The following is a 22696-nucleotide window of genomic DNA, read 5'->3' on the forward strand; positions in this document are numbered from 1 at the left end:
GACGCGCCCCGTGACGTCATGACGCTGCTCGGCACGTTGCCGCCGTCGGCGTGAGTGCCCACTTGCAAGATGGCGGCGGCAGCGGCAGCGTCTGGCGTCCTGGGCCGGGTGGGCTGGAGGCTCCTGCAGCTGCGGTGCCTGCCCGGTGAGGTGACAGCCAAGCCGGGGCGCGGGGGGGAAAGCAGGGAAGGAGGCGCGGGGCGTTTCTGGGCTTGGCGTGGGGCGACAGAGGCCGCGGTGAGCTAGCAAGGTGAAGGGCATCGGCCTGGAGCCGCTGGAGTCGCGAGTTGGAAAATGCCACTTAGTGGGTTTCAGTCTCCAGACTAGAGCTGTGAGGGGCAAAAGCAGCAAGGCAGGCCAATCACCCCAGTTCTCCCGAGGTAATGGAGCTTCAGAGAGGGCTCGGTGTGCCCAAGGTCACACAGCTCGTCCGTTGCAGAAGCGTTCTCAACTCGGTTGCCATGGGCGCTGGGCCAGCCTTGCTGGAGGGACCCACGGAACCGCCAGAGAGCGCCCTGTCCGTTCCTTCTCCTGAGTCAGTCATTGCCACACCATTATCACTGAGTTGGTGACATTCGTCATTGCTGCCATATGCCCAGTATTTTTATTTCCACATTAATATAGACATTTACCTTTAATACTGTCATTAAGTGGAAAAGTAAAAATCACTGCCCATAAGTAGAGTATTTCTACACTGATACATTAACATAAATATGCAACTAAAATCTCTTGAAAGCCGCAGAGATTTTACAGCCCTACTTTGAGGGACTCCTCACTTCAAATTTTGTGGATATTTGCTCCATTTTCTCCGTATATGCTAAAATGCTGGTGTTTTTAATGCATGATTCGCTGTGTTTCTTTCCACATTATTGTTTTCAGTGACTTTCTTTTTGTCACTTTTTTTTAATCTAAAGTTTCAGACAAAATATGTTTAGTAATCTTAACGCCTCATGACCCAACAAATCCAGTCTTGGGTATTTGCCCAAGAAACTGTCCGCAAAACGTTCTAGTGTATTCACCAAAACTTTATAATGGCTGAATCATGAAAAACCAAACATTCATCTTTTTCAGTACTATGCAAACAGGCTACAACAGGTACCTCCAAAGCAACCCTCCCCTTTCTAATATTTTTTTGAGACAGGGACTACCAGTATTCCCTGGCTGACCTGGTACTTGATACTCTCCAGACTGACCTTGAACTCACAAAATTGGCCTGCCTCTACCTCCTGAGTGCTTAAAAGCGTGTGCCATCATGTGTTTCTTTTTTATTCCTTTTTTTTTTTTTTTGAACTTGTGTAGTACTGTCTCAGCCTGAGTTATAGAGAAAGACTATCTCAAAATAATATGGGCTGATCTTTTGATTGTGTGTGTGTGTGTTTAAAACAGTTCAAGTTTAACAAAGGGATTTTAATGTAGGCTTAAGCACAAGGCTAAAGGAAAAGACACACACACACACACACACACACACACACCCAGGAGCATGGCTCTTCGGAGAGTCACAGAAAATAAAACATTCCCCAAGTGTTATACATTCCTCAAAGAGTTACCTAGTGTGATCTTAAAAAAAAAAAAATTGCCAGGCATGGTGGCACACCCCTTTAATCCTAGCACTTGAGGCAGAGGCAGACGGATCTCTGTGAGTTCAAGGCTAGCCTGGTCTACAAAGTGAGTCCAGGATAAAGAAACCCTGTCTCGGAAAAAGTGTGTGGTGTGTGTGTGTGTGTGTGTGTGTGTGTAATCAGGGAGACTAGGGAGATAGCTCAGCAGTTAAGAGTACATGCTGTCCTTGCAGAGAACCCTAGTTAGATTTCCAGCACATAGGCTGGGCTGTTCACAACCATCTATAACTCCACACACAGACTGACACCAATATACATAATTTAAAACTAAATCATGGGAGAGATGACTCTGGTTAGGAGCCCTGGCTGTTCTTCCAGAGGACCCAGGTTAAGTTCCTACCAGTCACGTGGACCCAGCAGCCTCTTTGGCCTCCATGAGTACAAGGCATGCACCTGTAGCATACATAGAGGCAAAACACCAATACACAAAAATAAAAAAATAAATTAAAAAATATAAAAGGGCTTGAGAAATGGCTTATCAGTTAAGAGCACTTGCTGTTTCTGCAGATGTGCCGGGTCCAGTTCCCAGCCCCCTCTTCTGACCTTTGTGAGCATCAGGCAGACATGCGGTACGCATACCTACATACAGGCAAAACACTCATACACATACATAAATGTCTAAAAATTAGCTGGACAGTGGTGGCGCACACCATTAAAAAGCCTTTAATCCCAGCACTCTGGGTGGCAGAGGCAGGCGGATCTCTGAGTTCGAAGACAGCCTGGTCTATTAGAGTGAGTTCAACGGCAGCCAGAGCTGCACAGAGAAACCCTGTCTTGAAAAAAAAAAAAAAAAACAAATAAAAAAGTTACATATAAAACAAAATAAACTTTAGAGAAAAATTTAAAGCAAATAGATAAAATCCAAGGACAAGCAAAAACGAACCTAGGGTGTAAGTTTCAGAACAGTTATATGGGGCGCTGACTGAAGGAGTTTCTGGGGTGATAGTACCGTCTGTCTACGTAGGATTCATGTTACACAAGTGAATGTGTTTGCATTGCTCACAGGATAATGTGTTTAAGATTTGTATATTTCACTATGTATAAACAGGTCATAAAGGAACATAAGCAGTGAGCTCTAATGATACGTAGGCTAAAATGTTGGAGATGAAGAACACTGAGGTCTGCAATAAATAATCAGAAACCAAAGCAGATTAGTGAAAAACATGATACATATGTAGAGCTAGAGTGTCCACAGTTCCTTCAACTTACCTACATGCTTGCAATTTTGATGATATGTTAGGAAAGAAGAAAGGAGTATGAAAAACCACTGATATTTCATAAAGTAATGGCTGCAGGGGCTAGGGAGACAGCTCAGAGGTTAAGGTGCTTGAGTGTGAGGACCTGGGTTAAAATGCAGGATGCAGTAAAGCACACCTTTAATCCCAGTACTCAGAAGGCAGAGAAGCAGATTTCTGGGAGTTTGAGGCCAGCCCATTCTACATAGTGAATTCCAGGCCAGGTAGGACTACATAGTGAGACCTTGACCAAACATAGAGACGAGGGATTTTTTGTTTTGGTTTTTCGATACAGGGTTTCTCTATGTAGCTTTGGCTGTCCTGGACTCGCTTTGTAGACCAGGCTGGCCTCGAACTCACCGCAATCTACCTGCCTCTGCCTCCCGAGTGCTGGGATTAAAGGCATGCACCACCACGCCCAGCTATACTCTGGGTGTTGTTGAGAGACCCTGACTATAGGAGAACAGATGCTTTTAGGGTAATTCCCAAAACTGACCTCAAGCCTACAGATGCTTGTGCATGCTTACCCACATACATGCAAACATACATACGTACACCCGTGCACATAAACATGAAAAAGGATAAGAAATGCTTTGTAAACACTTGGCACTATTATATGTATATAGGTATAGCATTTCACATGGGGAGCATACCTCAACATTGTCATTGAACAAGTACAAATCAATATTCTTAGTTAGTGGGGTTTTTAAAAGCTACATATTGTGGGGCCAGCAATGTAGTTCAATGGGTAAAGGTGCTTGACACATAAACCTGGCTGTCTGAGCTCCATCCCCAGAACGGATGTAAGAGTAAAAAGAGAGAACCAACTCTGCAAATGTCTCCTCTGCACCCTAAACATTCGTCACCCAGTGAATATCTATGCACATGCACACACCGTAATAATTAACTATTTTAATCTGCATATTGAAGGAAACAATTTCTACAGAGCCATACAGCTGACTAATGGTAAAAACAGACCAAGAAGACAGCCAGGTCTTCTGTTAGTAGGATTACATGTCTCAAGGTTTCTGTTTTACTCATGGCGTCTATGGGGGAGCAACACTGGAGTGAGTGGCTGCAGAGGCATCCCTTCTGTGCATTTCCTCATCATTCTTAGCATCACTCTGGGTCACAAAGGGTCTTCCATGACCAATGTCCCTGACCAACAGTCTTGTTTCTGTTTCAGTGCCCCGCTGCCGATCACCTCTGATGCCACGTGCCTTCCACACTTCTGTGGGGTTCAGGTCTTCAGAAGAGCAGAAGCAGCAGCCTCCCCACTCTTTTTCTCAGCAGCACCCTGAGACACAGGGCCCAGAGACACCTGGCTCGGAGTTTCCTCGTCCACCCCCCAGGTCAGCATTCATGTCCAGACCTCCCCAATACTGACCACTTCGCATGCATCAGAATGTACCCTTTCCTCACCATCTCCTCTTGCCTTCTTTTCCTTCTTTCTATTCCAGTCCCTTCTTCCCTCCCTCCCTGTTCCTCCTCTTCCCTCTTCTCTCCTTCCCTCTTTTCTTTCTGATAGGGTCTTGTTATTTAACGACTGTGGTTTTTGAGACAGGGTTTCTCTGTGCAGCCCAGGCTGGCCTGGAACTCACTCCATGCATCAAGCTGGCCTTGAACTCAGAAATCCGCCTGTCTCTGCCTCCTAAGTGCTAGGATAAAAGGCGTGCATCACCACTGCCTAGATTTATATATATTGCTCCTACTGAGCTGGTGTACTTACTATGTACCCCCAGGCTGAGAGCCCAAACTTGCCTTGAACTCTGGGGATCTTTCAACCTCAGTCTCCAAAGTACTGGGATTAGAGGTGTGAGCTAATGTCCTAGGCTACTTTCAGTCATTTCTAAGGCTAAAAACAGTGCCTTTCCATTTTAGAAGGTCTAAGCATAACAGAGATAACTCAGCTGACATAACAATGCCTTTTGGATATTTCTATTTTTGAGGGTTTTGGTTTTTTAAAATTTATCATTAGTGCTCTGCCTGCATGTACACCACAGGCCAGAAGAGGGCATCAGATCTTATTATAGATGATTGTGAACCACCATGTGGTTTCTGGGAATTGAACTCAGGACCTCTGGAGGAGCAGAAGTAAGTGCTCTTAACCTCTGAGCCGTCTCTCCAGCCCTTGTTTTTTGTTTTAAGCTAAGCTCTCACTCTGTAGCCTAGGCAGACTTTGAACTCAGCAATCCTCCTGACTCGGCCTCCCATGTGCTAAGATTATAGATATATACCACAGCCAGCTCAACAGTAGATTCTTAGTATTTTTTCACTGTTTGTGTGTTTTTAATAGTGGTATAATACTCTGGTAAGGAATGAACCAAAAATGTATTAACCTGTCTTATTGATGACTATTTAGATTTCATTGTTTGGTAGAGACAATATAATAAAGCACGTTGTGTCTCTCTCCTTAGGAGTAGGAACTTTAAGTCAGGCCTGTAATCCCAACTACTGAGGTGTCCTAGTTAGGGTTTCTATTGCTGTGATGAAACACCATGACCAAATGCAAATTGGGGAGGAAAGGGTTTATTTGGCTTACACTTGCACATCATAGTCCATCATTGAAGTAAGTCAGGACAGGAATTCAAACAGGGTAGGAACCAGGAGGCAGGAGCTGATGCAGAGGGCATGGAGGGTGCTGCTTACTGGCTTGCTCCCCATGACTTGCTCAGCCTGCTTTTTTATAGAATCTAGGACTGCCAGCCCATGGATGGTACCACCCACAATGCGCTGGGTCCTCCTCCATCAATCACTAATTAAGAAAATGCCCTACTGCCAGAACTTACTGAGGCATTTTCTCAATTGAGGTTCCCTCCTCTCAGATAGTTAGCTTGTATCAAGTTGACATAAAACCATCCAGCACAATAGCTAATTGTCACTTGCTGTTGTCTTCACATACTAGGTTTGCTACTTAATACTTTAGCTAGGATATTCTTCTTATATTTGTTTTCAAATTAGCATGTAAAATAATCCATTATGTATTTTATATATACTGTGATCGGTTTTTGTTTTGTTTTGTTTTTCCTCTCAAATGACAACTAGCTATTGTTCATTGGTAAGAGACTCTGTGCTAAGGACTTTGCAGGCTATAAACATTGCAATATTATGAAATAAACATGCCTTCCTTAAAAAAAAACAAAACTATCCAGCACATAAGAAGTCTGAGGAAGGAGGATCATAGGTTCCAGGCCAGCCTGGGCTACCAAGCTGTTCTGAGCAAGTGGCAAAAAGATACACACATTTAAAGTTTCGTTGCCTGTGTGGGGCAAACTTGGCTTCCACAAGGTAATAATAATTTAGTTTCCATTAGATCTGTTTTTCTTATTAATCCTGCCACTGGAAATTGAACTTTCCTCAGTGGAAATTGTTAAGTGTTCATCAGGTTTTCTACAGTTTTGTTTGTTTTGAGAAAGGTCTCCTATATAGCCCTGGAACTTACAGAGATCCACCTATGTGTTTCCATACCCAGACCAGTGTTTCAAGTTTTTTGAAATACTTAAAATAAAAAGTATGTGTCTGTGTGTTTGTCCATGTGTCTGTTATGGTATGTATACATGGGTGTTGGTGCCCAAAAAGGCCAAAACAAAAGGCATCAGATAACCTGGAGCTTAAGTTACCAACAGCTGTGAGCTGCCAAGTGTGAGTGCTGGGAACTGAGCTCAGATCCTCTGCAAGAGTACTAAGTTCTCTTAACTGCTGAGACATTCTCCAGCCCTGTTGTTCGTTTTACTTATTTGTTTGGGTTTTTTTGTGATATGTTCTCATGTAGGTGAAACTGGCCTGTAGCTCATGAACTTCCTCCTGTCTCAGCCTCCCATGTGCTGGGATTGCTGCCATGTACCCAGCTAAAATACTTAGCAAGTCAACAAAATTTTTTTGAGGATCTATACTTGTGAATAGAATAGTCATTTTTCTTGCAGACATGAGAAACCGCCCCCGCCCTTCCTTTTCCCAAGACATGGTTTCTCTATGTTACCTTGGCTGTCCTGGACTCGCTTTGTAGACCAGATTGGCCTCGAGCTCACAGCGATCTGCCTGCCTCTGCCTCCCGAGTGCTGGGATTAAAGGCGTGCGCCACCATGCCTGGCTAAGAAAACCTATAAACACCATGTGTTAGCAAGTGTCCCACATAATCTTGTACTGAGCCATATCCATTGCTTTTCCAGGTCACATGTAGCCCATGGGCCCCAGGTTGTCTGAGGATGATAAGCAGAAACCCAGGCTGCCACAGGATCATTGTCTTCATATCATAAGAACTCAGATCCCTCGACACTCTCTAGTGTGGGAGGAGGGGAAGTGTGATAGGATCTAAACCTTGTTGGTATTAAAACTTCCATACTAATGCAGAAGTGAAGCCCCTCTTAACCTGCTTAGAGGAGACCCAGGACCTCTGCTCCTAGTTGAGCACATTCTGCATGCCAGGCTGTAGACAGTGAGGTGTGATGTGTGCTTGGCTTTTTGTCTCAGGTACACAGACCAGAGTGGAGAGGAGGAAGAGGACTATGAGAGTGAGGAGCAGCTACAGCATCGCATCTTGACAGCAGCCCTAGAGTTTGTGCCTGCCCATGGCTGGACCTCAGAGGCCATTGCTGAAGGAGCTCAGGTAGGGAGAGGTGAGGGTAGGCAGCAGACCCAAATGAACCCAGAGCCACAACCACAAAGGGCCTCATGCTTCCTTCTACCCTAGGCCAGGGCTTCACGTCTACAGAATTGTCTGGTTTCCTTTTTCTTTCTTTTCTTCTTCATAAGATAGGGACGGCTTGGGGCTGAAGAGATGGCTCAGAGGTTAAGAGTGCTGCCCACTCTTCCAGAGGTCAACTCCCAGCAACCACATGGTTGCCATCTATAATGAGGTCTGATACCCTCTTCTGTTGTGTGTGTAAAAAAAAGAAAAAGATAGAGATGGCTGGCTGGTTGGCTTCCTCCCTCCTTCCCTTCCTCCCTCTCTTTCTTCCTTTCTATTTATTTGTTTGCTTGTTTGTTTGTTTGTTTTTAAGATTTAAGATTTAAGATTTATTTACTTATTACATATAGTGTTCTGCCCCCCATCCATGAATGCCTGCACACCAGAAGAAGGCACCAGATCTTATTATAAATGGTTTGTGAGCTACTGTGTGGTTGCTGGGAATTGAACTCAGGACCTCTGGAAGAGCAGACAGGGCTCTTAACCAGTCCCCGCTTGTTTGTTTAATAGATGGAATCTCTACATAGTCTTGGAACTCACTCTGTAGACTAGGCCAGCCTTGAACTCACAGAGATCCTCCTGCCTCTGCTTCGCAAGTGCTGGAATTAAGGCATGTGCCACCACACCAAGCTATTTTTTAATAATTAAAAGAATGAGTCCAGGACAGCCAAGGCTATGCAGAGAAACCCTGTTTCACAAAAGAAACAAACAAAAAGAATGTAGTGTAGAGTTGGCTCTTGAGAGGTATATCCTTAAGCAGCTTGTTTTGTGGCAGCCATGTTTGTGTGTTTGTGACAAGGCCTCTTTCTGTAGTCCTAGCTACACTGGAGCTCACTCCAAACACTAGGCTGGCCCGGAACTCACAGAGATCCTCCTGCCTCTGCCTCTAAGTTCTGGGACTAAAGGCCTGTGCCACTATACCTGGTTTAAGAAGCACTGTTTTGTTTTGTTTTTTAAAGATTTATTTAATATGTATACAATGTTCTGCCTACATGTACACCTGCAGGCCAGAAGAGGGCATCATATCACATTATAGATGATTGTGAGCCACCATGTGGTTGCTGGGAATTAAATTCAGGACCTTTGGAAGAGCACTCTTAACCACTGAGCCATCTCTCCAACCCCAAGAAGCACTGTTTTTAATTCATTGGTTTAAAAACAAATGTTGGGCTAGGCATATAGCTGTAGTACAGTGCTTTTCTAGCATGCATGAAATCCTGGGTTTAATCTATAGCAGCTCGTAAAACCAAGTATGATGTCACACATCTGTAATTCCAGTATTCAGAAGGTATGAAAATCAGAGGTTGAAGGTCATGTGTGTGGTACAAAGTGAATTCAAGGCTAACCTGCACTATATGAAATCCTACTTCCTCCCATTAAAAAGCAATTAAACTGATGCATCACCAATTCTGTAAAGCACACTGATTTTTAAAAATTATATTTATTTGTGTATATATATCTTTATTTGTGCACATTTGTACAAGTTAGAGGAGCAGGTTCTCATCTTCTGCCATGTGGGTCTCAGGGATTGAATTCAGGTGGTCCAGCTTGCCTTGGCGATCTTGGGGCCTTTCTCTGCTGAGCCATCTTGATGGCCCCTATTGCATGTTTTTGTTTTTCTTTAATTTAGAGACAGGAGTTAACTGTAACCTTGGCTGACCTGGAAGTCACTATGTAGAAAAAGGCTGGCCTCAAACTTGTCCTGCTACCTCAACCTCCCAAATACTAGGATTATAGGCATGTGCACCATGCCCACACCTTTCAATGCCTATTCTTTCAACATGAAAAAAATTTAAGAAACTGTTAGTATATTTTTAAAATATTTATTGAGCAATGATGTGCATCAGACTAGGGACTGTGACAATGCACACAGGTCAACATTTTTTCCCTTGTTGAGCTGAGTCTAGCAATATTTTTCTTTAAATTTAAGTATTTATTTATTTTATGTGTGTATTTTGCCTGCATGTATATATATTCACCATATGTGTGCCTGTGCCTGAGGAGGCCACAAGGCAGTGCTGAATCTCTTGGAAGAGATGGTTACAGATGGTTGTTAGCTGCCATGTAGGTGCCAGGAACTGAACCCAGGTTGTCTGTCAGAGCAGCAAGTATTCGTAACTGCTGAGCATTCTCTCCAGTCTCCCAAGTCCAGCACCCTTCACATATGCTATCGCTGGGATTGAACTAGAGCCTCATGCCTGCCAGCTAAGCACTCTTCACCATTGAACAGTGACCCAAATTTTCTTTTTTACCTTTATTTTATTTCTTTAATTTAAAAATTACTTTTGTTTCCATGTGTGGGTGTTTTTTGTTTTTTCCGAGACAGGGTTTTCTCTGTGTAGCCCTGACTGTCTTGGACTTGCTTTGTAGACCAGGCTGGCCTCGAACTCACAGAGATCTATCTGTCTCTGCCTCCCGAGTGATGGAATTAAAGACGTGCACGACCACTGCCCTGCTTCCATGTGTGGTGTTATGGGTGTGTGTCTGTGTGCCGCATGCATGACTGGTGTCTGTAGAGGCTGGAAGAAGTTGTTAGACCTCCTGGAATTAGTTGTAAGCTGCCATGCGGGTGCTGGGAATTGAACCACCACCACCACTCATTCCACCCCGTCCTCTGGAAGAGCAGCCAGTGCTCTTAACCACTAAACCATCTCTTCAGTGCCTACCCTTTATTTTAAAACAGGGCTGTCTTTTGCTACTTTACCCAGACTGCCTTAAACTCACTCCAGCAAGTCTTGTTTATTGTGTATTGAGAATGGAAACTTAGCTTTATGTATACTAAGCAAGTGTTCCATCACTGAGTTTTTACTGTCCTGAACTTGCTTTGTAGACCAGGCTGGCTTTGAACTCACAGAGATATGCCTGCCTCTGCCTCCCAATTTCTGGGATTACAGGAGTGCACCACCACACCCGGCTCCTATGTTACCCAGAGACAGGGTTTCTTTGTCTAACATCTCTGGCTGTCAGTAGGGCGTGGTGGTACATGCCTTTACTCCCAGCACTTGGGAGGCAGAGGCAGGAGGATCACTGTGAGTTTGAGGCCAGCCTGGTCCAAAAAAATGAGTCCAGGACAGCCAAGGCTAACACAGAGACCCTGTCTCAAAAAACAAACAAAACAAAAAACATCCCTAGTTGTCCTGGACTCACTTTGTAGACCAGGCTGGCCTCAATTCCACAGAGATCCGCCTGCCTCTGCCTCCTGAGTACCGGGATTAAAGGCTTGCACCACATGCCTTCCTGAATACAATTCTTTTGTGTATATTTGCCTCATTTTCTTTATCCATTCATCTTGTTAATGGGCAGATCAGGACTAGATCCATATCTTGACTATTGAGAGTAGTATAGCAATAAACACAAATGTACAAGTATCTCTGTAAGTGATGATTTAGACTCATTAAAGTATACACCAAGGTGTGGTATACTAGATCACAAGGTAGTTCTTTTTTTAGCTTTTTGCAACCCTCCATACTGATATCCACAGAGCCTATACCAGTTGACATTGCCACCAACAGTGCCTAAAGCTCCCACTGTCTTTAAGGACAGGCACAGTGCCTCACACCTGTAATCCCAGTACTTGAAAAGCAGAGGCAGAAGTATCACTGTAAGTTTGAGGCCGTGAAACCAAATTCTTCTTTTTTCATATCCTTGACATCATTTCTTGTCACTTGTTTTCTTTCTTTCTTAATATTTATTTGTTTATGTAAGCTCAATTTTCTTAACAATTATACTTTATTATGAACCCACTAACAGAGCGTACCTCGCTTACAACCCAACTAATCCAAACAATAGGAAAAGGAGATTAAAGAACGCAATAATGAAACCTTAAGGCTATCATTTCAAGGAACTATTCTCCTGGCGTAGTCAGCAGGACCTCAGCAAACCTGCAGTTCAACCAAGGTTGCTGCTGGAACCTGGAACAGCAGCTGAGCCTCAGCTGGAGCCCAAAGCCTTTAAGCCTTCCCTGGAGCAGTTATCTCTAGGAGCATCTCTTGAAGTGCAGGGATGAACAGCCGAAACAATCCCAAGTACTCCCCCACACCCCCCCACACCCCGTCTCCCCAGCCTCTTGTTTTGGGCATATATATATCAATCAGAGTCTCTACTAGGATATTTTCTGCTGGCAACATCCAAGCTCCCCCATGAAGTGGTTTGACTTCTAAGGAGATAAACATTCTGCTCTCTCACTAGTCTTGTTCCAGCTTCTGGCATGTGAGAGCCTCAAAGCACAGGGTGTGGCACCTAGCCTCTTGAGCCCAGGGGCTTGCTCTTGTAGAATTTCTTGAGGTTTTCTTTCTCCTTTGCCTTGAATGCTGGGATTGAAGGTCTGAGCCACCACACCCAGCTCCTCCTGACTGTAGTTAATGACTAATGAAAACATGGAATCTGCAGACAACTTGGAGTTTAAAGAGCCAGGATTTTGTGCCACTTGTCACTTTAGTGACATGCAGCTGGGACAGCTCCACCTTTAGATGTCCTAGCCATTTATCAGTTTCTCCTTGCCAGGAAGGTCCCAGCCCTTCATCTAAGCCATAGCTGACCTTGTGGTCGTGACACTGCCTGCTCTACATGAACAGCTGTAGTTCTTTTGAGATGCCAAATGTTGATTCTCTGCCCAGTGTAGTTAGCAAAGCTTTCCCCTCAGACTGTCTCTTTGCTCTGATGACTGCTTCCTCTGCTATACAAAGGCCTTCTGATTTGATATAATTCTATCAGTTAATTCTTTGTTTCCTGTACTGTTGGTTCTTGTCAGAAAGTCCTTGCCTGTGTCTATATCTTGAAGTGCTTTGTCTGTGTCTTCAATACCCAGTAAAAGTTATTCACTGTATGGCTCAGATGAAACTGTGGCAGTGACCTTAGGCGGATAAATAGCTCCAGTGGTTGGTGGGTCCACTGCCCTTAGCCTTAAGGTTGCTAAGCTCTAGAGCTGTTCTCATTGATGCTCTGCTCCTGGAAACTGGGGTGGCACTGTGGTTCTTAACATGCTTCACTTTCTGGGCCAAGCATTTTGCCTTGTGTACTTTTGATTTGTTAACATCTGGCTGTCCTCCAAGCTGGAGTTGTCCAGCATATATATGGTCTGAACTTGAGGAGCTAGCAGGTCTCCAATGGCTATTTTGAGTATTCTAGCGTATGCCTGAATGTGAGTATATGGCGAGAGTATAAAGTGCGGAAAGAGAATTCCAGTATTATGTGGGGGCTCACACCTGTAGTTTCCACACTGGGAATCTGAGGCAAGAGGGCTGCTGCAAGTTTGAGGGCAGCCTGGGCTACCTATTGAGAGCCTATCAAGAGAAGGGCTGGGAAGGAGGGTAATAAGGTCTGGCTGGGTTAGAGCATCTTAGTAGATGAGAAAGAACAAAAGGTACGTTCCACAGCCAGCTATTGGTTATTACAGCAATAGCTATTGGGGTTCTGGGTCAGAAGTCAGAGGGAGGGGCTGTGGCATGGAGGATGTAAGGAACCATTAGGCTGAAAAAACTGTGCCAAGCAGGATGGAAATTGAGCGTGATTGAATACTTGTGAAAAACACAAATGAGGGTGGAGATAATAGAAGAAGGCAGGCAAACCAAGACCATGAGGTTCCTAAGGCAAGAGTTGCAAAATCAGCTGGGTATGGTGGTGCACGCCTTTAATCCCAGCACTTGGGAGGCAGAGGCAGGCAGATTGCTGTGAGTTCGAGGCCAGCCTGGTCTACAAAGTGAGTCCAGGACAGCCAAGGCTACACAGAGAAACCCTGTCTCAAACCCCCCCCCCCCAAAAAAAAAAAGAGTTGCAAAGGCTGGAAAGCAGGTAGAAGGATTAGCCTTAGTTTGGGGTTTAGTTGTTTTGTTGTTTGTTTTTTTTGAAACAGGGCCTCTCTATGTAGCCTTGCCTGTCCTGGAACTGGAACTTATGTAGACCAGGCTGGCCTCAAACTCACCAGGTTTAGTTTCTAAACTTCTGAACTTTAGGGACGTTCCCATGAGATGACTTTTTTATTTTCTTTGTGGAATGCATTTGTTTTGTTTTGTTTTGTTTTTCGAGACAGGGTTTCTCTGTGTAGCCTTGACTGTCTTGGACTCGCTTTGTAGACCAGGCTGGCCTCGAACTCACAGAGATCCACCTGCCTCTGCCTCCCAAGTGCTGGGATTAAAGGCGTGCGCCACCACGCCCGACTTGCGGAATGCATTTGCTAGCCTGGGGAACCTAAAGTTAGGAAGGAGTAGGAGAAAGCAGAAATGTGTAGAGGAGGGAAAATTTGATGAAACAAACATGAGAGAGATTAATAGGATTGTTTGGAGAAGGCGGATGAAACAGAATTCTCTGTTAACCAGCTTTCCTTACCTGCTTATCTTCTTTCATACATGTGCATAATACCTGTAGACTCCGCCAACCTAGTTTGTGGGTGAAGCTGCAAGCCTCAGTTTCCTGCTTTGAATAGAGCTGGTATGCACTGCAGTGAGACACTGTGTGTAATGTGCACAGCGGCCTACAGTGATCGTGCAGCTGCCATTCATGTCAGAGCGGCTGCACCCTCCTTAATGGCCCTGCTCTCCTACAGAAGAGAGGCAGTTCCTCTGCCCAGCAGGAGGAAGTCATCCTAATGTATTTTGTTCCTTTCCTGTCGTCTATTTCTGTTGCCATCTCGGTTCTGTCTCCAGTAGATGCACAACAATCACTTGTTTAGCTCCTCAATGGCGCTAATGAAAAACTTGTGTTTTAAACACTGCCAGAAGCTTGGGGTGTAGCTCATTGGTAGAACGCTTTCGCAGCATGTACCAGACCCTAGGTTTGATCCCCACACTACAGAAAATAATTGAACAAATGAAAGACAGGCACCTGGCAGGCCATTTTGCTGGAGCTCGGGGTGAAAGGAGTGTGTCAGAAAGGGAGTATTCTCTCTGCAGCCCCTGCAGTGTTAGTTAAGGCCCCAGTGCTGAAACTCAGCCCTAATGGGCCTGTGTTAGAAAGGGCTCTTTTGACACATTTAATAAAGGGCAGTCTGGAAGAAGCCTGTTTCAGTGTTTTGGGCAGTGTTGCTAGATTGTGTTCACTGGGAGGATCACAGAAAGGTCCTCTGAGTTCCTTTGCAGCAGGCCCCCATGCAACAGGGCTCTAATGGACTGTCCCTTCCTACCATGGTTAGCTGCCAAGTTGCCACAACCTAGAGTCACCTGAAAATGTTCGGTTGAGAAATTATCTAAATCAGGTTGGCCTGCGGGCGTGCTGCTGGGGGTTGTCTTGATTGTTGCTAAGGTGGCACTATATGAAGTGATGAGCTCTAGCTGTGTAAGAGCAGAGGCAGCTCTCAGTACTCAGTACACACAGCAGCTAGCTAGCGTGGGTACACTCTCTCTCTGCTCTTGACTGAGTATTAAAGGACCAGCTGCTTGAGTCCTTGCCCTAAATGATAGCATGTAAAACCTGGAATTGGAAGCCAGGCAGTGATGATGCATACCTTTGTTCCCAGCACTTGGGAGGCAGAGGCAGGCAAGTCTTTGAGTTTGAGGCGAGCCTGCTCTACAAATCAAGTTTTAGGATGTCCAGGACTACACAGAGAAACCCTATCAAAAAAAAAAAAAAAAAAAACCAAAAAAAAAAAAAACCAAAAAAACAAAAAACAGGAGGCTGAAGAGATAGATGGCTTAAAGGTTAAGAGCACTAGCTGCCTTTCCAAAGGTCTGGAGTTCAATTCCCAGCAACCACGTGGTGGCTCACAACCATCTATGAAATTTGGTACCTTCTTCTGGCGTACAGGCATACATGCAGGCTGAACACTGTATACATAATAAATAAATCTTTAAATCAAACAAACAAGAAACCACAAATAAACAAAACCCTGGAATTGGAAGTCATATAAACTCTTCCCTGTGTTGCTTTAGTTTAGTTTAGTTTTGTTTTGTTTTTAGAGAGGCAGCGTTTCTCTATGTAGCCTTGGCTGCCCTGGAACTTTCTTTGTAGACCAGGCTGGCCTTGAACTCAGAGATCTGCTTGCACCTGCCTCCTCCTGAGTGCTGGGCTAAAGGTGTGCGCCACCACGACAGCCTTGTGTTGCTGTTTATAGGGGTATTATCAGAAACAGAAATGAAACTAGATTCTTCCCATACTAAGTAAGATTCCTAAGGGTGACACCTGAGTTCTATGCTTGGTCACGTACCCATCCTTGAGTCAGCTACTGAACTCCAACATGCATAGCTGTAGTAATGCTTTGCACAAACTAAGGGGCTCGGTAGACCAGTGGTGGTCCCTGAAATCATAAGCGCGCCAAATGAAGGGTCAGAGATCTTCACTGAAAATCTAGCCCCTGTTAGAAGAAGAGGCTTTTAACACCAGTATGCTTACCCATCACTTTGCTGCCTTCTCTTCTGTAGTCTCTGGGCCTCTCCAGCGCAGCAGCCAGCATGTTTGGGAGCGACGGCAGTGAGCTGATTCTGCACTTTGTGACCCAGTGCAATGCTCGCCTCACTCATGTGCTGGAAGAAGAGCAGAAGCTAGTGCAACTGGGCCAAGCAGAGTAAGTTTCATTATAGCTCATGGTGGCAGCAAGGGTTTGGCTGATACACGAAGTGCCAAGAGAATAGTGTTGTCAGCCTACAGCTTGAATGGGTCTGAACTCCAGCAGCCTGTCCTGACCGTAGTCCTCAGCAGCTGGCGGCATAGTCCTCCTGGGGTTGAGTAGGCAGTATGGCCCCTGCTTTTGAACTAGAGACACTGTTTTCTTTTCCCTCCTCCAGGAAGAGGAAGACAGACCAGTTCCTGAGGGATGCAGTGGAAACCAGACTGAGAATGCTGATCCCCTACATTGAGCACTGGCCCCGGGTAGAGTCCATAGTAAAGCTGCAGAGCAGCAGTAGTAATGTTCCATCCTCAGCACTGTGCACTTCAAGGACTTAGCACACTGTTGAGCAGTTAGCTCCTGAATCCTTACCATGGGCCAGGAAAGCCTAGCCCACTTGGCAGAGCATGGTTCTTGCTGGGGAGTGCCATAGGGAACAACTCCAAGCCAGCTGAGTCCAAGTTCATAGACCTGTGAGTGGCCCTGCATATCATGGGTGGATCTGGTACCCTGAGTGTACCACCAGGTCTTTAAGGTCAGAACAGTCAGAAGTTGGTATCAGCCATCTTTGTTCAATGAATGCCCTATTGTGTTTCAGATCTTGAGGACTGGGGCGTCTTGTTGTATTGTTAGGATGTGTAACCTTGGTCAGGTAGCAGCTGATGGGCTCTGATCACCTGTGTGGCAAATAAAGTCCAGGCAGTGCAGTATTGGGCTTCAGCTGCCTGGATCAGCACAGTGCTGCCTTCGGGGCCTTTTTGGCAAAGGAATGCTTTCCAGCTAGTGAAGGACCTCTCTGCCAGCCCCGCAGCCAGGAGGATTATAGAATTGGTGAAGTGTCAAAGGCATGCTCAATCAGGCCTGGAGGAGCCGGTATTTGCTAAAGGAGGTACTCAGATTGGTGCTGGCACTAACCAGTACCAACTGGGGGAGCTTTGCCTATTGGGACTAGGAATCAACTTGAGTTAAGCAAGGCAACAAGAATTTATTGTGACAGAATGGGGTGCCCTTGTCATCCTTGCTCCAGGACTCTTAGACAGGAGTGACCCCTTCCGCTGTCAGTATTTCCAATTTCAACTGTTGATCTAGAAAATCTGATTAAGTCATCTTAGGACAAAACCAGGTCCCTGGCCCCATCATCTCTAGTCAGAGTTTCCTGGTGCTACCTCCACCCATGGTAGCTTTCAAAGAGCAAGAACTAGACTGACTTCTGTGACACCCCCCCCCGGCAACCCTCATGTGAGTCCATGTGTGCTGCTGTTACCTGCATGTGTACCTCCTCTGTCATTTGTTCTTCAGGCCCTAAGCATCCTCCTGCTGCCTCACAACATCCCGCCCAGCCTGAGCTTGCTCACCAGCATGGTGGATGACATGTGGCATTACGCCGGGGACCAGTCCACTGATGTGAGTGTTTTTAGTAGGCCATAGGTTGCTAGCAAAGGCTTGGGTCAGACATTCCTTGAAGTTTGTGAAATTTCTTTGATCAAAAGTCTGGAAGGGAAGGTGACCTATTTCTATGCCCCTCTGAGCTCAGTTTTGGTCAAAGGGTTATCAGGGTCACTGAGAATAATGTAGAGATTGCCAAGGACTTGTTCAAAGGAGTTTTCAAGTCTGACCGAGAACTCTGACATTTATACATAGATAAGAAGATGGGGATATTTAAAAATCATGTTTGTCTTTTCAGAAAAAAAAAAAAAGAAAGGCTGGAAGGGCAGCAGTGTCATTCCCATCTCAGGAGGAAAGGTCCTTGATGAGCCGGAGTGGCATGTGGGACATTGTCATTCAGGGAGCAGCAGTTGAGTGTGAACTGCTTCTACCCTGCCCACTGTGGAGGTGGCACAGCTCTTGGGCTGCTTTACCATCTCCCCTCAGTCTCCTAAGATGTGGGTTCTGCATCAAAATCCCTCCATGTGTGCCTTTGCTGAGACTGACTTTGAGAGAAAAAAAAAAACAAAACAAGAAAACCCATGGAGACACCCATTGCTTTAAAAAGAAACTCCTCCCCGTCTTGACCTGTTTTGCTGGGAGATCAATAAGCCCCTTAAGCAGGCACCAGGAAGCATATGACTTGTTAATGCCACCATATTTCTGATGGGGTATTAAAAGAAAAACAAAATATACCTTCATAAAGGAAATTAAAAAGGGATGGTACTTTGTGGCCTCTAGGATGGGAAGGTATGCAGATACATGCTCCCACCATACTTATAACAAAGTGCTTTAATAAACTTTCTCTGTGTGGGAATAGACCACCAACAGAGATGGTAGGAAAGCAAAATTAGAAAGCGAAGAGATTAAAGGAATAAAACACCAAGTAGCTGAGCTGGTCCTCTGAAGAGCAATTACTAGAGCTGGCAGAAGTCACCAGGGATGTGAACTCTCAGCTTTGCCCAGTGTTATAACCTGTCCCTTATCCTGCCTCAGCCCTCCCATGTGGTAGACATGCTAAGGTTTAGTCATGACTCTTGGACTGGAGAGCCTCCTCAGGATTCAGAGGGTTGGGCATTTCACCAGTCAGATCACCCTGGCTGCTGGCTAAACCTCCTGGTTCCTGCTGCTTAATTCAGACCTTCTGACTCCAGGCTAAGATGTTGGGACTAGGAGCTTACAGTTTTAACCTCACAGGCAGTTTGATGCCCAGCCAAGTTCAGGGCAGCAGTGGTATCCAGAGGGCCGTATGTGTCTGTGAGAGAGAGAGAAGAAAATGAGAAAGAAGCCTGGGAGTCTCTGAGCTTTTGAGTGGAAGGAACCCAAGACTCCCTTAACCCACAGAGCAGTGATTTCCCCACCTGCTGGGTGGGTCTCTCTGCAGTTTAACTGGTACACCCGCCGTGCAGTGCTGGCTGGCATCTACAACACAACTGAGCTGGTCATGATGCAGGACTCTTCCCCAGACTTTGAAGATACTTGGCGTTTCCTGGAAAACCGGATTAATGATGCAATGAACATGGGCCACACAGCTAAGCAGGTATTTGGGGATTGGCCATTTGAAAACCCTTTTCAGTAGTAGGCACATCTGTCTGCCTCAAACATATGAGCACCTGGCTGTTCTTTTGCTTCCTGTTGTCCTTAACTGACTGCCCCACAGGTCTTCCAAGGAGGCTGGCTCTTCCTTCCTTGTGCTAGCCCTTCCTTAAAAGTCTGCTCTGTCTGTGTGCGCTTGTGTTGTCCATAGGCTCTTGCAGTACATTAACTCACCTTGACTCCACTGTGAGGCTTGTAGGCTTCTTGAATTGTCCTACCCGTCTCACCTTTGAGCTCACTCTGGGGGCTTAAAAGAATCTGACCCCAACTCCTCATAGGTAAAGTCTACTGGAGAGGCACTGGTGCAAGGACTGATGGGTGCAGCAGTCACGGTGAGTACTGCCCAGTTCATCACTGCCTGTCTCCCATTCCGCTCTGGTCCTATGCTATTTGTAACATGTCACCAACCCATATAGCTTAAACTGAAGCAGAATAAAACTAACCTCAGTTTATCCTCAGTATCTTATTCTTGAATGACCTACCTCTTCTTTGTTGTTAAAAAACAATCACTAGAGCTGGGGGGGAGGGGCAGTGTACACCTGTATTCTATCTTTTATTACACTAGGGCAGGAGGGTAAAAAGTTCCAGGTCAGCTTGTCCATATAGCAAGTCCCCTCTCACCCGCAAAAAACCAATTCTGTCTCTGGGCCCCAGTATGCTTGAATCTGTACCCTAGCTATCCCTGCTGCCTTGAATGCCCAGGGTCTTCCATTGCCTTAGAGATAAGGCAGGCCTCACTACTCTCTCTGCTTCTACTCCTGTGTTAGCTCAAGAACCTGACAGGTCTAAACCAGCGCCGGTGAGAGAAAGGGAAGCCTCTGTGCCTGGAAGGAGCAGCAGTAGATATGAAGAGCTTTAACAAGATGCACCATCCATTGGACAGGATGTTAATGAGAACACACTGAAGAATTTGAGTCCCTATGACAGCCACAAGGCTGGAAATCACAGTGCACTTGCTACTGTTCTGACCTGGGATTGGGCCACTTCTTCAGTTCCTAAAACCAGGCCTGGCCTCCTGATGCCTTTCTGCATTGCAGCTGTGTGATTGAAAATGAGACTTACATCCAAGCTTTGAAACCACAGAAACTTGGATCACTCTGCATGATCTCACAGGCATCTTGATCATGTCTTGACCTTAGAACTGCTCTCTGGGAGTTGACCACGGTGACATATAACTATTCTCAGCACTCAGGAGACTGCTATAGCAGGATCGAGAGTTCAAAGCCAGGCTTGTCTATGTAGAGAAATAGAAGCCGGATTGAACTTGATAGTGTGATGCTGTCAAACAAAATCCCCGAGAAATATTCTTAGGGCTCACAAGCGAGGTCTGAAGCCAACACACAGCGACAGCTCCTCTGCATCTCCTCAGAAAGCTGCTTCCCATAGGCAGGTGCCTTCTGGACAGTCATGCTGAGCCTCACCAGAGCCCAGGCCTGGCATCATAGACACCAGCAAGCAGGATCATTGGTGTATTTAGAATCTGTACAAATAATAAATATGTTTGAAACAATATCATGTTGTATAGTTTCTATCTAGACAAGTGTCTGCTATCCACGACTCCAACGGTAAACAGTAGTATGTGGAAGGGGTCTGAGTTCTGGCCTTGGGCATTGCCTCAAACCTACAGGGCCACTGTGACAGCTCTGCATCTCTGGGTCCAGTCAAATGAGGGTAAGAGCTCTTTCCCCAGGCCCCAAGCTCGCTTGTCTGCTCCTAGTCTGACTACTTGACCGCAGTCCTCAGCTTCCTTAGTCCTCCAGCCTCAGCACTGGCTGGGCTTCCTTTGCACCCATGGTTAGCGCACTCTTCTCTACTCCTGTTTAAATCAGCTGATGGGGAGAGTTGAGTTTCAGATCTTTTTTGGTGGACTGTCGGGTTCTTTCTGTACCTTTCTGGTTTTTTAAAAAATGCCTCTTGACATCCCATAAAGTCACTGCCATATGATTACACTTGATCTGTTCTTTATCCTTTATAGCATCCCCCTCTCAGCACACATGTGAGATAATTTACAGGGATGGAGTGTGCTGTGGAGCAGGCCCCCTCTGTAAGTGCCTTCCTCTGTGCTGTCTTGTTACAGCATCTCTTTGTTCTCTGGTAACTTCTGTCCTCAAAATGTAGTTCCTTCAGGATTCTTTTTAAGCACCTCTCTTCTCTGTGTGAACGAACAGCTGCCTCCCTTTTAAGGTCCATTTAAACTCTTCAGATCTGTAGAAGTAAAGAGCATTGTATCTTTACTTCAGAAGTACATTGTGCAATCTGGAGTAGGAAGGAAAGTGTGTGTATCATTTAACACATGGGCGTTGTTGAAGTATACTTTGAGGACCTTTGAGGTGGCTCAGTGGGTCAGAGCACTTGCAGTCAGGCCTGACATCCTTAATTCAATCCCTGGAACCCACATGGTGGAAGGAGAGAATTGACTCCCACATTGTCCTTTGACTTCCACACACATGTGTTGGTACCATCACCATCACATACATACACAACATAATAAAAATACCTGTGTTTTGTTTCTGTGTGTGTGTGTGTGTGTGTGTGTGTGTGTGTGTGTGTGTGTGTGCACGCGCATTACACAACTCCTGCTGACCTTAGCTCTGGAGTGAGTCTTGCATTGCTTGCTGCTTTGCTCATCATCTAACTGGCCTGAGAACTTCTAGGGGATTCTTTTCTCTCCACCTTTAAACTCAAAAGACTTTTGCATTAACATACCCTGTTTCACATGTGTTCAGAGGATTTGAACTTGGGTCCTCACTCTTGTACATAATCATTTTACACATTGAGTCACCTCCCAAGCCATTTTGTTTATGTATAGATAGATCTACGTTTTGTTTGCTTGTTTGTTTTTTCAAGACAGGGTCTCTGTGTAGCTTTGGCTGTCCTAGACTCCTTTTGTAGACCAGGCGGGCCTCGAACTCACAGTGATCTGCCTGCCTCTGCCTCCCGAGTGCTGGGATTAAAGGGGTGCGCTACCACGCCCAGCCTAGATCTACACACCTGTAATCCCAGCACACAGGAGGCAGAGGCCAGCCTGGTCTACAAAGAAAGTCCAGGACAGCCAAAGCTACACAGAGAAATCCTGTCTTGGAAAAACAAAACAAAAGGCTTCATTGTATTCCTATATATTTCTTAAATTATTTTTATGTATATGGGTGGTTTGCTTGCACGTATATCTGTGTACCATGTGCCTACCTGGTGCCCTCAGATGCCAGGAGAGGGCGCCAGATCCCTAGAAACTGGAGTTAAAGAGATCAGCTATCATGCGGGTGGTGAGAATCCAATAGGCGTTTTATTGGAGAGTAGCAAATGCTCTTAACCCCTAGGCCAACTCTCTCGCCCCATATATATGTATCTTTAACCAAATCTCCATCAGTAATTGCCTAATGAGTTATTTTTAGCAATTACAAATAACATTGACATGAATGACCATGTACATGCACTTTTGTGCTATATATCTTAGGAATTTCAAGAGCGTAGGACCTGGTGCATTTGGCAGCAGTGTGCTTAAAAAAATGCAGGCCAGGGGAGTCCCGGCCTCCGGTCAGCAGGTGGCGCTGTGCTCACGTCAAGACGGAAGCGCCAGTTATCCGCCGACAAACTGCGG

At 45.5% G+C, this 22696-nt stretch overlaps 1 protein-coding gene across 1 annotated transcript; it reads left to right on the forward strand.

Annotated features, from left to right (window-relative positions):
* Positions 1-15: 15 nt before the first annotated feature.
* Positions 16-20415, forward strand: Coq9 (coenzyme Q9). Its single transcript, XM_051169327.1, has 9 exons — positions 16-145; positions 4041-4206; positions 7325-7460; positions 15893-16035; positions 16256-16340; positions 17377-17481; positions 18887-19042; positions 19377-19430; positions 19866-20415. The coding sequence occupies exons 1-9, from the start codon at positions 70-72 to the stop codon at positions 19899-19901; spliced, it is 957 nt and encodes a 318-aa protein (XP_051025284.1). The 5' UTR covers positions 16-69; the 3' UTR covers positions 19902-20415.
* The last annotated feature ends 2281 nt before the right edge of the window (positions 20416-22696 follow it).

The sequence above is a fragment of the Acomys russatus genome, chromosome 26 (assembly GCF_903995435.1).
Source record: "Acomys russatus chromosome 26, mAcoRus1.1, whole genome shotgun sequence".
Lineage (NCBI taxonomy): Eukaryota > Metazoa > Chordata > Mammalia > Rodentia > Muridae > Acomys > Acomys russatus.

What these genes read in the sequence shown, in the direction of transcription:
- Coq9 (XM_051169327.1), top strand. Translation starts at nt 70, where the DNA reads ATGGCGGCGGCAGCGGCAGCGTCTGGCGTCCTGGGCCGGGTGGGCTGG. An exon ending in GCAGCTGCGGTGCCTGCCCG is followed by an intron (nt 146 to 4,040) that starts GTGAGGTGACAG and finishes TTTCTGTTTCAG; the next exon opens with TGCCCCGCTGCCGATCACCT. An exon ending in TGGGCCACACAGCTAAGCAG is followed by an intron (nt 19,043 to 19,376) that starts GTATTTGGGGAT and finishes AACTCCTCATAG; the next exon opens with GTAAAGTCTACTGGAGAGGC.